The 11,017-nt window shown below is 40.1% G+C and overlaps 2 protein-coding genes and 1 long non-coding RNA gene across 3 annotated transcripts in view; 1 reads left to right on the top strand and 2 right to left on the bottom strand.

Moving 5' to 3' along the window:
* mcmdc2 (minichromosome maintenance domain containing 2) overlaps positions 1 to 2,257 on the top strand; it is a gene marked incomplete at its 5' end in the record, with an annotated part of 7,709 nt that extends 5,452 nt beyond the window's left edge. The window contains 4 exons of the mRNA XM_083675035.1: positions 648 to 827; positions 980 to 1,122; positions 1,640 to 1,749; positions 2,072 to 2,257. Of these exons, the coding sequence (XP_083531161.1) occupies positions 648 to 827; positions 980 to 1,122; positions 1,640 to 1,749; positions 2,072 to 2,238 (600 nt within the window). The 3' untranslated portion in view covers positions 2,239 to 2,257. The remainder of the gene's footprint in view (positions 1 to 647; positions 828 to 979; positions 1,123 to 1,639; positions 1,750 to 2,071) is intronic.
* A 117-nt stretch (positions 2,258 to 2,374) lies between these two features.
* LOC310808303 lies at positions 2,375 to 7,754 on the bottom strand. Its single transcript, XR_014554352.1, has 8 exons — positions 7,639 to 7,754; positions 5,046 to 5,109; positions 4,572 to 4,627; positions 4,247 to 4,304; positions 3,960 to 4,013; positions 3,659 to 3,716; positions 3,378 to 3,433; positions 2,375 to 3,056 (listed from the first exon to the last, which is right to left on the bottom strand). It is a non-coding gene; the product is annotated as an uncharacterized lncRNA (long non-coding RNA).
* A 1,352-nt stretch (positions 7,755 to 9,106) lies between these two features.
* On the bottom strand, positions 9,107 to 10,261 carry tcf24 (transcription factor 24; the record flags this gene model as incomplete). Its single annotated transcript, XM_083675103.1, is given in 3 exon segments — positions 9,107 to 9,214; positions 9,793 to 10,231; positions 10,233 to 10,261. Coding segments are annotated over 3 exon segments (576 nt in total).
* Positions 10,262 to 11,017: the final 756 nt, after the last annotated feature.

Here is an 11,017-nt window from a genome sequence, read left to right as displayed (position 1 = left end):
GGAGATTTAGCTTGAATATTTACTTTAAGATGTGCATTTACAGAATTTGAAAAATGCAATGCTGTGTCCCATTGTAGCGTTGATATTGTGGTTCTGTAACAATGTGATTCCTTATGAGCGATTTATTGTATCACACAATGCCAATAGAATTCAACACTGGCAGAGGCAGTTTTTGGGTCTATTTTGGGTTCCAGAAATGTCTAATTTCAACTAACCCAACTGTCTGTATTTAGGCCTCTGAGGCAAAACAGGAAGTGAAGACTATTTACTCTTTCCGGAGGAAGTAGTTAATTGGTCTCAGGGAACAGGCTGCGCCCAACATAAATCCTGAGAAGAGACAATGCTTCGGCCTCAGTGCCAATTCAGGATGGACAAGAAATTGTAGTAGCCAGTAGTGGGTCAAAGTCATTCAATTCAAGGCTGGGAGGCTATCTACTCTTACCTTCTCCTCTCCAGCTATCAGCCACCTTTTATCATGGAACTCCTATTTATGAGTTCAGTTTAGACTGTGATTAGGTTGAAGGAGAACAAAATGTTTTTGTAGGAACTAGGATTAGGCACCCCTGTGAGGATTAGGCACGCCAGTGAGGATTAGGCATTGCCTGTTGTTCAGAAATGCTTTATTTGTTGTGCTATGTGTCCTGTAGGACATGGGGCTAGTCCCTGCTCAGCTGGCAGAGGCCTTTGGTCTGGTGATCCAGTGTCGTGAGGTAGGGGGAGAGCAGGCCCTGCTTGCCCAGACTGTACACACACTCAGGCAGGCAGTGCAGCCTGGGGTGCCCCTCTACCCATCCTGCATGCAGTTTACCACACAAGACTACCGGGAGGTATAACAACCAAATCTGTACTAAAAACCATGCAATGCTTTTTTAATTCGATATCACTTGTGACAGACACTTAAACAAAATATCTGCCCATTGACTATTGTTTTTCTATCGTTCTGATGTGACACGGTGGACATGGTGCTCTCCTTCCCCAGCTCCTGGCCCACGCTCGGGGGCTGAAAGTGGAGTTGAGTCCTGGGGCAGAGAAGATGATCCATGGGTACTACATGGCCAGCCGGAGGGTTCGCTCAGACACAGGGCAGAGAGTAAAGGTGTCTGTGGCGTCTATCAAACTCCTGTAAGAACTCACACCTCACTGAATGTTGGTGGTCACTCATAAGACCGCCATGCCGAATGTTTACACACAGAGTCCTGTAAGAATTCACATCTGCTGCCAGTTGCCTTGTTCACTGTAATGTCATGTTTTCTCCACAAGGCGGAGCACCATCCCTCATTTCTCACAGATGCTGTAACTCTGGCTCTCCAAAGACTATTTTTCATATAGTTTGGCCGAATGTTTGGAAAATCCTTTCAGTGTCAACCCTTTCTGTGTGAAAATGAACTGTTAAAATAAACCTTTTTTCATCAAGGGGCGTAATATAAAAAATGCAAATGGAGTCCTCACTCTTGAGTGCTAACAGAGGGGAGGTTTGTCAGGTCCAAATGCCTGTTAAAAGGATTTACTTTGCATTGTGGATATTAACATTGACCTGCTGTGTATCTTGTTGTGCACACATATTTGTGTTTTACATTTACATTACCTTGGGCTACATAACCAAAATCAATATTTTTTCCTTTGCCTGATTCTTTCCTAGGATTTCCCTGGCTGAGGCCCACAGTAAGCTCTGTCTGAGGAACAAGGTGCTGGAGGAAGATGCAGTGATAGCTGTGCTTCTGTGTGAAAACTCTATCACCCTACGACATGGTATGACATAGGTAGCACCCAAACTGACTATAACAATTATTTGGTTTATTTCAAGGGTGTGTACAGTATGTAAAGTATGTATGTATTATGTAACGTTTGAGCGTTGTCCCAGTGTAATGTACATTCTGGTGGAGCAGGATTGTAGTTGTCCGACAGTTTGATAAGGATAAAGTACCAGAAATTGTATGACGTGTAGGCACTTTTGCCCAGTAGTGTCCTTTTTGCCCCAATGTTGGTCCCAACCCCCCTGACCTAGTTCTAGTTCTAACAGTCTCTATAGAGGGTTAAGGGTTTGTCCTGAGACTATTTCCTCTACCTCCAGGGGCCTCTGCACTCATTATCCCACCCAACGCTGTGTTTCCCTGTGATCTGTGTGACCTGGATGCGCTGCACAGGAGAGACCTGACCCTGGAGCAGCTCCACCAGAGCATCCTGCACTTCATTTATGCCTATGCACCCGGGGCCACAGACTACATCACAGAGGAGTAGAACCAGGTGAAAACTATTCAGTAGTAGGTTATGTGCATGATCTGAGTTTTATTAGGACTTTTATACTATTATAGTATTGATATAAAAGTAGTCCTTGGCATAAAGCTGTACTAAAATTATGTGTGTATGCAGACAAAAAAACTGAACACAAGTGATAGACTGCACAATAATATCTTTAATTATCATCATTTCTCACAATATGTCCAAATTCTAAGCAGTGTGACATGAATTGAGTCATACAATTAAAGCTACACATGGTCATACCAGAATGGGCCACTAACACAATTAAATAGTTTATTTATATAGCACATTTTGTACAATCAAGCAATATAATGTATTTCAAAAGGTAAGAGTGAACTCCTTGTACACTATATTTTTCTCCCCCCTGGGGAGTTTTTTTCCTTCACTTACTTTATGACTTGTCTATGTAAAAAGCACTATACAAATAAACTTGATTTGAATGAATGTCCATTTAAAATACAGATAGGCCTCAGCCATTTTGGTACAACAATACTAAAACATAAAACAATAATAAATTATTGAACATAAAATACACAAAGTCAGATTTATTTCTATTGTGGTCTTAGTTCAAATCTAGTGTGCAGAAAAGTTGGACAGCTTGCACAATTAGAGCTGCACTCTGCATCTTTTCAATGCTTGGCAAGTGCTCTCTCTCCGTGCTGCATAATGGATAATGCGTCATTATCACTAGCATGTACCAAGATCCTCCTCTGGAATCACCATGTGACAAGATGCGGATCCTTCTGTAAAGGCCAAAGTCCACTGCAGGTCAAATGAATCTAGATGGAACAGGAAACCTGACACAAAAGAAGAAGCACAGATATAATAAATCAACACTGTCAAGAACAATCAAGGCCATTACCAGACTACAAAGTCAGGAACAGGCATCAAGTCAGTGAGCGTGTTGAAAAGCCAAAGCGACCAGAAGCTAGGTGACAACAGGCGGAGGCAGGACATCTGGGCAGTCTCAAGTTGGACAAATGTGAAATCACCACAACCTCGGTAGTGACACCAACTAAAAGTCTCTAGACATGAAATGAAAGGTCATTCATATGGGCTAGCATAGATCAAGACATCTTATGCAAGAGGTTTTGTTGTTCAGATAAAGGGAAACTCACCACAGGTAAGCAGATGATCTTCATTCAGTCTTCAGTAACCTACCAGCCCATCAAGTCTTTGGGAGAAAAACAAACTGTTATTCTGATGATCATTACTAGTCAAAGGTTGAACAATACAGCCTCTTTAGTCAGGAACCATGCTGGTGGTTCAGGTAGTTACAGTCTCAGCAACCCAATTATGGTCTGATGGGTAAACGGCAAATGTGTAAAATCATCATTGTTCCAGCAGTCACTGACGAAGGTGGTAACGTCAAATACCACAGGTCAAGAATCTAACTCACCTTAGCTGTGACAAAGCTGGGCCTCTAGCGTCGTTAATCCCCAAGAGATCCACAAAACCTATGAGAAGAAAAAAAAAAAAGTTTACTTCTAGTGAGCAAAACATGGAGTTTTGATTCAGACAAATATAGTGGTCAGTGATGATGCTGCTGGTGGTTCAGGTAGTTACAGTCTCAGCAACCCAATTATGGTCTGATGGGTAAACGGCAAATGTGTAAAATCATCACAACTCCAGTAGCATCACTGCAGGGCACAACAAAACATGGTAACATCAAATAACAGGTCAGCAACCATCCAACTCACCTTAGTTCAGACCAAGCTGTCCTTCAGCATCGTTAATCCCCCAAAGATCCGCACCTATGACAGAAACAAACATTGAAATTAACATCTAGTGGCACCAATACATGGAGTCTGATTTGGACAAACGTGGGAGGTCAGTGATGATGCTGCTGGTGGTTCAGGTAGTTACAGTCTCAGCAACCCAATTATGGTCTGATGGGTAAACGGCAAATGTGTAAAATCATCATTGTTCCAGCAGTCACTGACTGAGGTGGTAACATCAAATACCACAGGTCAAGAATCTAACTCACCTTAGCTGTGACAAAGCTGGGCCTCTAGCATTGTTAATCCCCAAGAGATCCACAAAACCTATAAGAAACAAAAAGTTTACTTCTAGTGAGCAAAACATGGAGTTTTGATTCAGACAAATAGAGGTCTGATGATGCTGCTGGTGGTTCAGGTAGTTACAGTATCAGCAACCCAATTATGGTCTGATGGGTAAACGGCAAATGTGTAAAATCATCACAACTCCAGTAGTATCACTGACCAACAGGGCACTGCAGGTACTGATGTCTATTGCACATCTACTATACATCCATGGTTGCGTCTCACATTATGGGTCAGGAATGGACTTACCTCATGACAGAGAGGTATGCATCTGGCACCTCAAACCTCCATCAGGTCCATGGAACCTATGGGGGTAGATTCAAAGTATTATGCAAAGTAACAACTTAGGCTCTGGCTAGGACTAGAATTACTCATTGTTCAGTGATTATGCTGAGGATTCAGGTAGTCACAGTCTCAACACCCCAATCTGGTCAGATGGGTAAACGGCAAATGTGAAATCATCACTTTTCCAGGCCAGCAGAACCACTCACTACGGTTACCAATTCATATTTAAATGTTCTCATTTATCAGACCTGATTGAATCTAGAAACACACAGGTCTCATAATGGGTATTGCACTCACTTCCCTGGTTTCCAGGGAGACGGTCACATTTTTTTTTTTCTACTTCAGATTGATAACATCAGTTAATTTGTTTTAGTTGGAATGCTGCTTCTTTAGTGTCGGTGCTTAAATCACATGGTACTGAGCCTTTCCCAAACTTACTTCGGTTTCACAGAATCCGCCTGCATCAGGAATACCAGCAAAGATTCCACTCAGCCATCCTTCTCTGCATATTGAAAGGGGGAAAGAGAAGTTAGTTATATCAGTTCAATAGGATGTGCCTCACAGTCTTTGAATATTTGAAAAGTGACCATGAGAATCGGTTCACTGAATACATTCAGCACCATCAAAACTCATTGACACCGAAAAATACCTCTAACTAATTGCCCTTAGAGCATGGAGCTATTGATTTTTGTCTTGCAGGGATAAGCTGTACTGAAGGAACAGCCAATGTGCATTAGACAGCTTGGATGACTGATGAACTTAAGGTCGGAGGGCACATGTAACACAGCTTGAAAGCACAGCCCAGTGCAACATTACTGCAGCCTCTCCGATGTGGGTTCAACACCAGGTCACAACCTATACCATGACCTTTACTCCTTAGAGTGGGCCAAAGTCGTGATTTCCCCAATGAAATAACCAAGACGACAATTCCCTGACCACCGGAGCCTCTGGTGACCCGTTAGCCCTGGCCAGAGCCAGTGGACAGTACTAACAATAGAAGTTGAAATGGCAAAGGGGCAATTTATCATCCAAACCGGGACAAGCAGCTGCCAGCATGATTTATTACAATACTGCAGGGACGTTTAAAAGTTTGCTATTTGATGCATGATGATTTCGGTTTTATTCTCACCAATGACTCTACCTATTGTTTTGAGATGCAATGATCAGTCAACTTTCTGATAATCCTACTTAGAACAGCAGCTAATTTATCAAATATTGAATTTGACCATGGGTATGCTCCCAACAGGCAAAGCTTTTGATTGGTGCATGTGCATTTCAAATGATAAAAGGCAAGTCAATTTGATGAAAGGGGTAGATACATGAATTGCTGTGCATTGAATTCATAAGTATTTGTGCATGGAATTGCTCAATTACAATTATTTCACTCAAATTTATTTACAATTCTTTCACTCCCATTTGAGTTAAATTGTATGATACCATTTGATAGTAGATCAGACCAAATTAACAAATCATACAATTTAATCAGATTTAATCAAATCAGTTCTATAATCCAGTATAATTGCATTTTATTCAATCAAATAATTTATGAATTCTTACTTTCACCTCAACTTTAGGCCTTAAATAAGGTTTTATTTGGAATTGGTTATATTAGTCAACTTATATTAGCATATGCAATGGCTGTTGAAGTATGCAGCCATGTGCTCATTCAGGCCTGGGCCTAAGACTTGCAGTATCCAGGGGGTTCTAAAAGGCCATGTTTGATTCCTCTTTGGTGGGAAATAGCCAATCAAAAGCTTAGTTACATAGATGATGGACCACCATCACCAAATGTGTGATTGCCACCATCAAATGCAGTATAATTTCGGTCCAAGGGGGTACTAATTATGCACCGTTCCATAGTAACCAATTCAACAGGGCATGCAGCAGGTGGTGTACTTGGTTACAATGTTCACCCGCATTGAGGTCCCCTTATAAGTAACCACAACTGTCTAGGACATGAAAAATATGTTTGAAAGATACAGGGTTTGACAGGAACAGGTAATCCAACAAACACGGGAAAAGCTTTCAACATCTCTATTCCTGTACTATCAATGACCTGGCAACAGTCACGCCATAGCCACTTTCGATACAGGGCATAAACATTCTTGATTAATTGACAAGTACTGCATATCGGACAGGAAAGGCATGGGCCTTTTTTTTGTGCCATGGATGGCTATTGAAGGTTTAGATAATTAATTACAGTTAATTATATAAACATTGACCTAAGTCATTAATGGTCGGAGTCCTCAATATAATTGATGAAGAAAAAAGGGAAGAAATAACCATAGTATTGATTTTAACTGGGTAAAGTGCTAATTTAGCTTAGCCCTGACACCACGTGGGAAGGGCTGTAGGAGTCTGTCTAATTGCTGGAATAGAGTGCAAAATGCTGGTCCATGGAACGGTGAAGCTAATACATAGTTGAGCGTTCACATTATTATTTTCTTTAAAGTGGGGAATTCTAGCCACTAAGAAATGTATGTAGGGCGACAAACTTTAAAAACCGTAATTTCTGGCAACATGGAACGTTTCATTCCAGGGCCCAGGCAGGGTTAGTCTAACCGCATGCAGTCTAATTCTCGCCAGGTAAACTAGAATAGCCTACATTGCAGTTTGCAATGGGCAAAAATCAAACGTACAACTGCATCATTCAAGGGACGAGACAATACAGTGTGGATTTCCAGCAAGTTAGTGAGCTGGTTTAGCAATGGGTCTGACTACTCTCTGGATCGAAAACGTTTCATGGAACGTTCCCTGTGATACAATGCAAGTCGTATCAGGCGCGCAAATAGCTAGCTAGCTTCGTTGTTAGACCGAGATTTTCTGTAGGAATTTACAAAAATTCCTACGAGAAATCTCGGTCTAACAACGAAGCTAGTAGTTCGCTAGCTAGCTACTGGAACTAGACTGGAACGGAACATTCCATTTCAGCAATTCGACTGACCATTTGCAAGTGCAGAAAAGCCGCAAGATATCGCGTTAATTATATTTGTGTTTAATAAAGACTCTTATATTAGATGTGGTTACCTACCTGTTGGAATAAAATGCAAATCGACAAGCTACAGCTCAGAAAAGTCATCTTGAGAGCGCAGATTGTATGCTGCAGCACGCGTTCCTCTTCACCCAAAGAAAGAACTTCCTCCTTTTTCTCTGTAAAGACATGCGCACAGACATCCTTGCCACGCATTGCACACTTGTCCCCTTCAAAGTACACTTCTACTTTGCGAGTGGGGTCCTGTTCGATTACTTTTAAAGTGCAATACTCCTTCCTCCCTTCCTTGAAGAAATCACTGAACCAATGTGATTGGATTGGTCAACTGTCGCCTTTGAGAAGTGTGTGTTGAATTATTGCTTTGAGAAAAATGCATGTAAATTAACTGGTGTATTTTTTTTATTGAAGACATAACATAAACATAGCCTATTTTAAATTGGACCAGTGGACTATCATTATCAGGTGATTGTGTGTTGACCATTTTACAGGTGATTGCTGCAACGACTAATTTCCATGATCACAATCATTATATATATTTTTTAAATAGCCTATAATCACTGCAGTTAATACCATTACTCTACATAGGCTCTAGACTATAGTTTGTTGACCTATTGATGGCAAAGAAGCATGGTGCATTCGCATCGGTTGCAGAATTGAACAAAAAAAGCGACAAACAAATTGGACACTTTTATGTGAAGTAGGCTATACCTATGCTACTTTTGATGTATTGGTTGCAGACACCTGCAGACGCCTTTTGTTTCATATTAATAATTTGGTCCTATAATAGCAATATGCTCATGTCCCCTCTCTTTTGTTAAACTAAAGCAAATCAAATAAATGGGATCCCGTTTGTTACAATACTTATATTTATAATATACCTATTTTAATCTTAATTGTTAACTACAATTGACAGACATGAATTTTTTATTTCATTATCCAATATTCACAAACACATTTACAACCGTTCACGTAAAAAAGAACAGGAGATGAAGAGGCTTCTACCCATTGTTGACATTCTGACAGACCACTTCACATGACAGATGGAAGTTATTCACACATGCATTTAGTGCAAATGTTTTAACTGAAAGTGCATAACCAACAACTCAAGCATGACGGCTCATTACCCCAACACACGGAATTTCTAAAGGTATACACGTTAATACCTCTGACAAGTACAGAACTGCAGAATACAGAGCAGAAACGCAGTGGCCAAAATAACAATAGAGGAACACAAAGTTTAGTCTATCTCAAATGTTATATACATGATATATTAATTTACAATGTGTTGTCATTGAGAGTTTTGTAACTTTTTTCCTTTAGAGATAAGCACTTCAATAGTTTGATAAATAAAAAGTAGGCTAAAGACCCAATAGGCCACTGGACAGGCGATGAATTCACTGTCAAGGCTGCAGAGACAATCATTTTCAAAAAGCCTGCCGTGAGAAAGTTTTAGGCCTTTGACATGAGACGTAAATGACAACGTCATTTTGTACAGTGCAGTCTTTATTTATGTCCGAGAGGTCGACGACGATGCGCCCTGATTCTCTGTCTGTTTTGAATTGTTCAAGAACTGGCCGCTGGCTCCTACATACAACCTGGATCGCATTGGCCACTTCTGTTGAGACAAAAAGGAAACACATTGTTAGATTGAAGTTACTTATTTGCATTAAGGCCCCTATAACATTATAGCTATTTCGAGCTGATTTTGAGTTGAGCTACATGGATTCACAGTAGGCAGTAGTATGTGTTGTGACAATTATACTTTTTGGTAAATAATACAACACAGTTGCTAAACTTCAGTGCTTGTTACAATGAATCTAACCAAATATCAGATCATTATTTTACCTAATCACAATTATAGCCTTGAAATGTCTAGCAAGTTTGTCAGATGACTATTGAATAATCTGTTAGTAAGTGTTGATGTGATATTTATAGTTGACTATTTAGTTTGTATGATTATGAGTATTGATAACCAATCATTATGATAATAATAAGAATGATAAGAATTATTATAATATAACAATACTATTTGGATTATTATTATTATTATTATTATTATTATTATCATCATTATCATCATCATTATTGTTCTGTTATTATTTGGTTCTTACATTGTTATTTTTTTGCTACATTCAATAGTTTCAAATTGAATTTCTAAGTCATTTGATTGATATTTTGTGAATATTTACTCACTTTCACAGGGTGCAGGTAACCGTCACCTTTCAGCGAGTGTAATGCCTCTGTTTGTCTTGTGCTTTCTCCCTCCTCCATGCCCTCCTCTTGCAGGGTTCGAGTCAGATGCGCGATGTAAGTGGTGGCCAATATCAACACATCGAGTTTAGACAGTTTGGTGTCTGGTGGCACCGATGGCAGAGTCCTCTGTAGCTCCAGGAACGCGTGTCTCAGGGTTTGCACTCGACTCCTCTCCCGCGCTGCGTTAGCTGCTGCCGGACGCCCTCTCCCACCGCCAAGGCCACCGGCCTGGACCACCCTGGAGCGCTGTAGGGCCTCAGGACGACGACTGTCGGTGTCAGGACTGGGGCTGGAGCTCGGACTGGATATGGGACTCTCATCCATAACTGTCACTGGGCCATTTCCACTATCCATGCGGATCGTCTGTCTTCCAACCATTGGGAGCACTTATAAACCTGAAGGGTAACATCATTTCACTCATTATACCTATCAAACTGAAAATTGCAACATGCAGTTGAAGGGAAAAAATAGAAAAGCTATTTGATATATAAGATTCAGACTTTTTCTGCATGAATTGAATCGAGCCTTAAATTATATTTATGATACTTTGACGCCTTATAGGATTTGTAACAGGCCACGTCAATCTGGTTACGCTTTCTTAATTTGTTTATTATGCTGCAAACAAATTAAATCCATATCGTCAAATCGTAAACCTAGCATATACTATCAGAGTCTGTCTTGAGTTTCTTGTGATGGATATGCCTAAACAATATACATTTGTTCTATATAGTCTGGCGATGTCGTCTGCATTTACAGTGAAAACAAAAACATTTTTTTGTATAAATTATTTACATTGGGCCTGTTTGTAGTCACATTAATCCAAATAATGTTTATTGTTTAAATAAACAATAAACATGGCATAACAGCTACACAGACCTAATGCTTGAATTGACCTATTCACCATCAATTGCAATACATATCTGATTAAAATGGTCTGAATCTTAATTGAAAGTTATTGTCCTGTTGACAAACATGTTACACCAATGTGAATCATGAAGCTCTCCATATAATTATGTTAAAATAACGCTTTGATAATCGTTACCAATTATTGCGCATGTTGTAGGCCTATTGGCTTATTTCCAGTCAAAAACATATTTGCAATAGGCCAATTGCTTGATAATGCACTGCGTAAGAAATCAAACATCCTGCGATGTGTATCATATTC

The sequence above is a fragment of the Argentina silus genome, assembly GCF_951799395.1.
Source record: "Argentina silus genome assembly, chromosome: 1".
NCBI lineage: Eukaryota > Metazoa > Chordata > Actinopteri > Argentiniformes > Argentinidae > Argentina > Argentina silus.
Note: the sequence above shows the minus strand (reverse complement) of the source record. Positions and strands in the feature narration are given on the sequence as shown.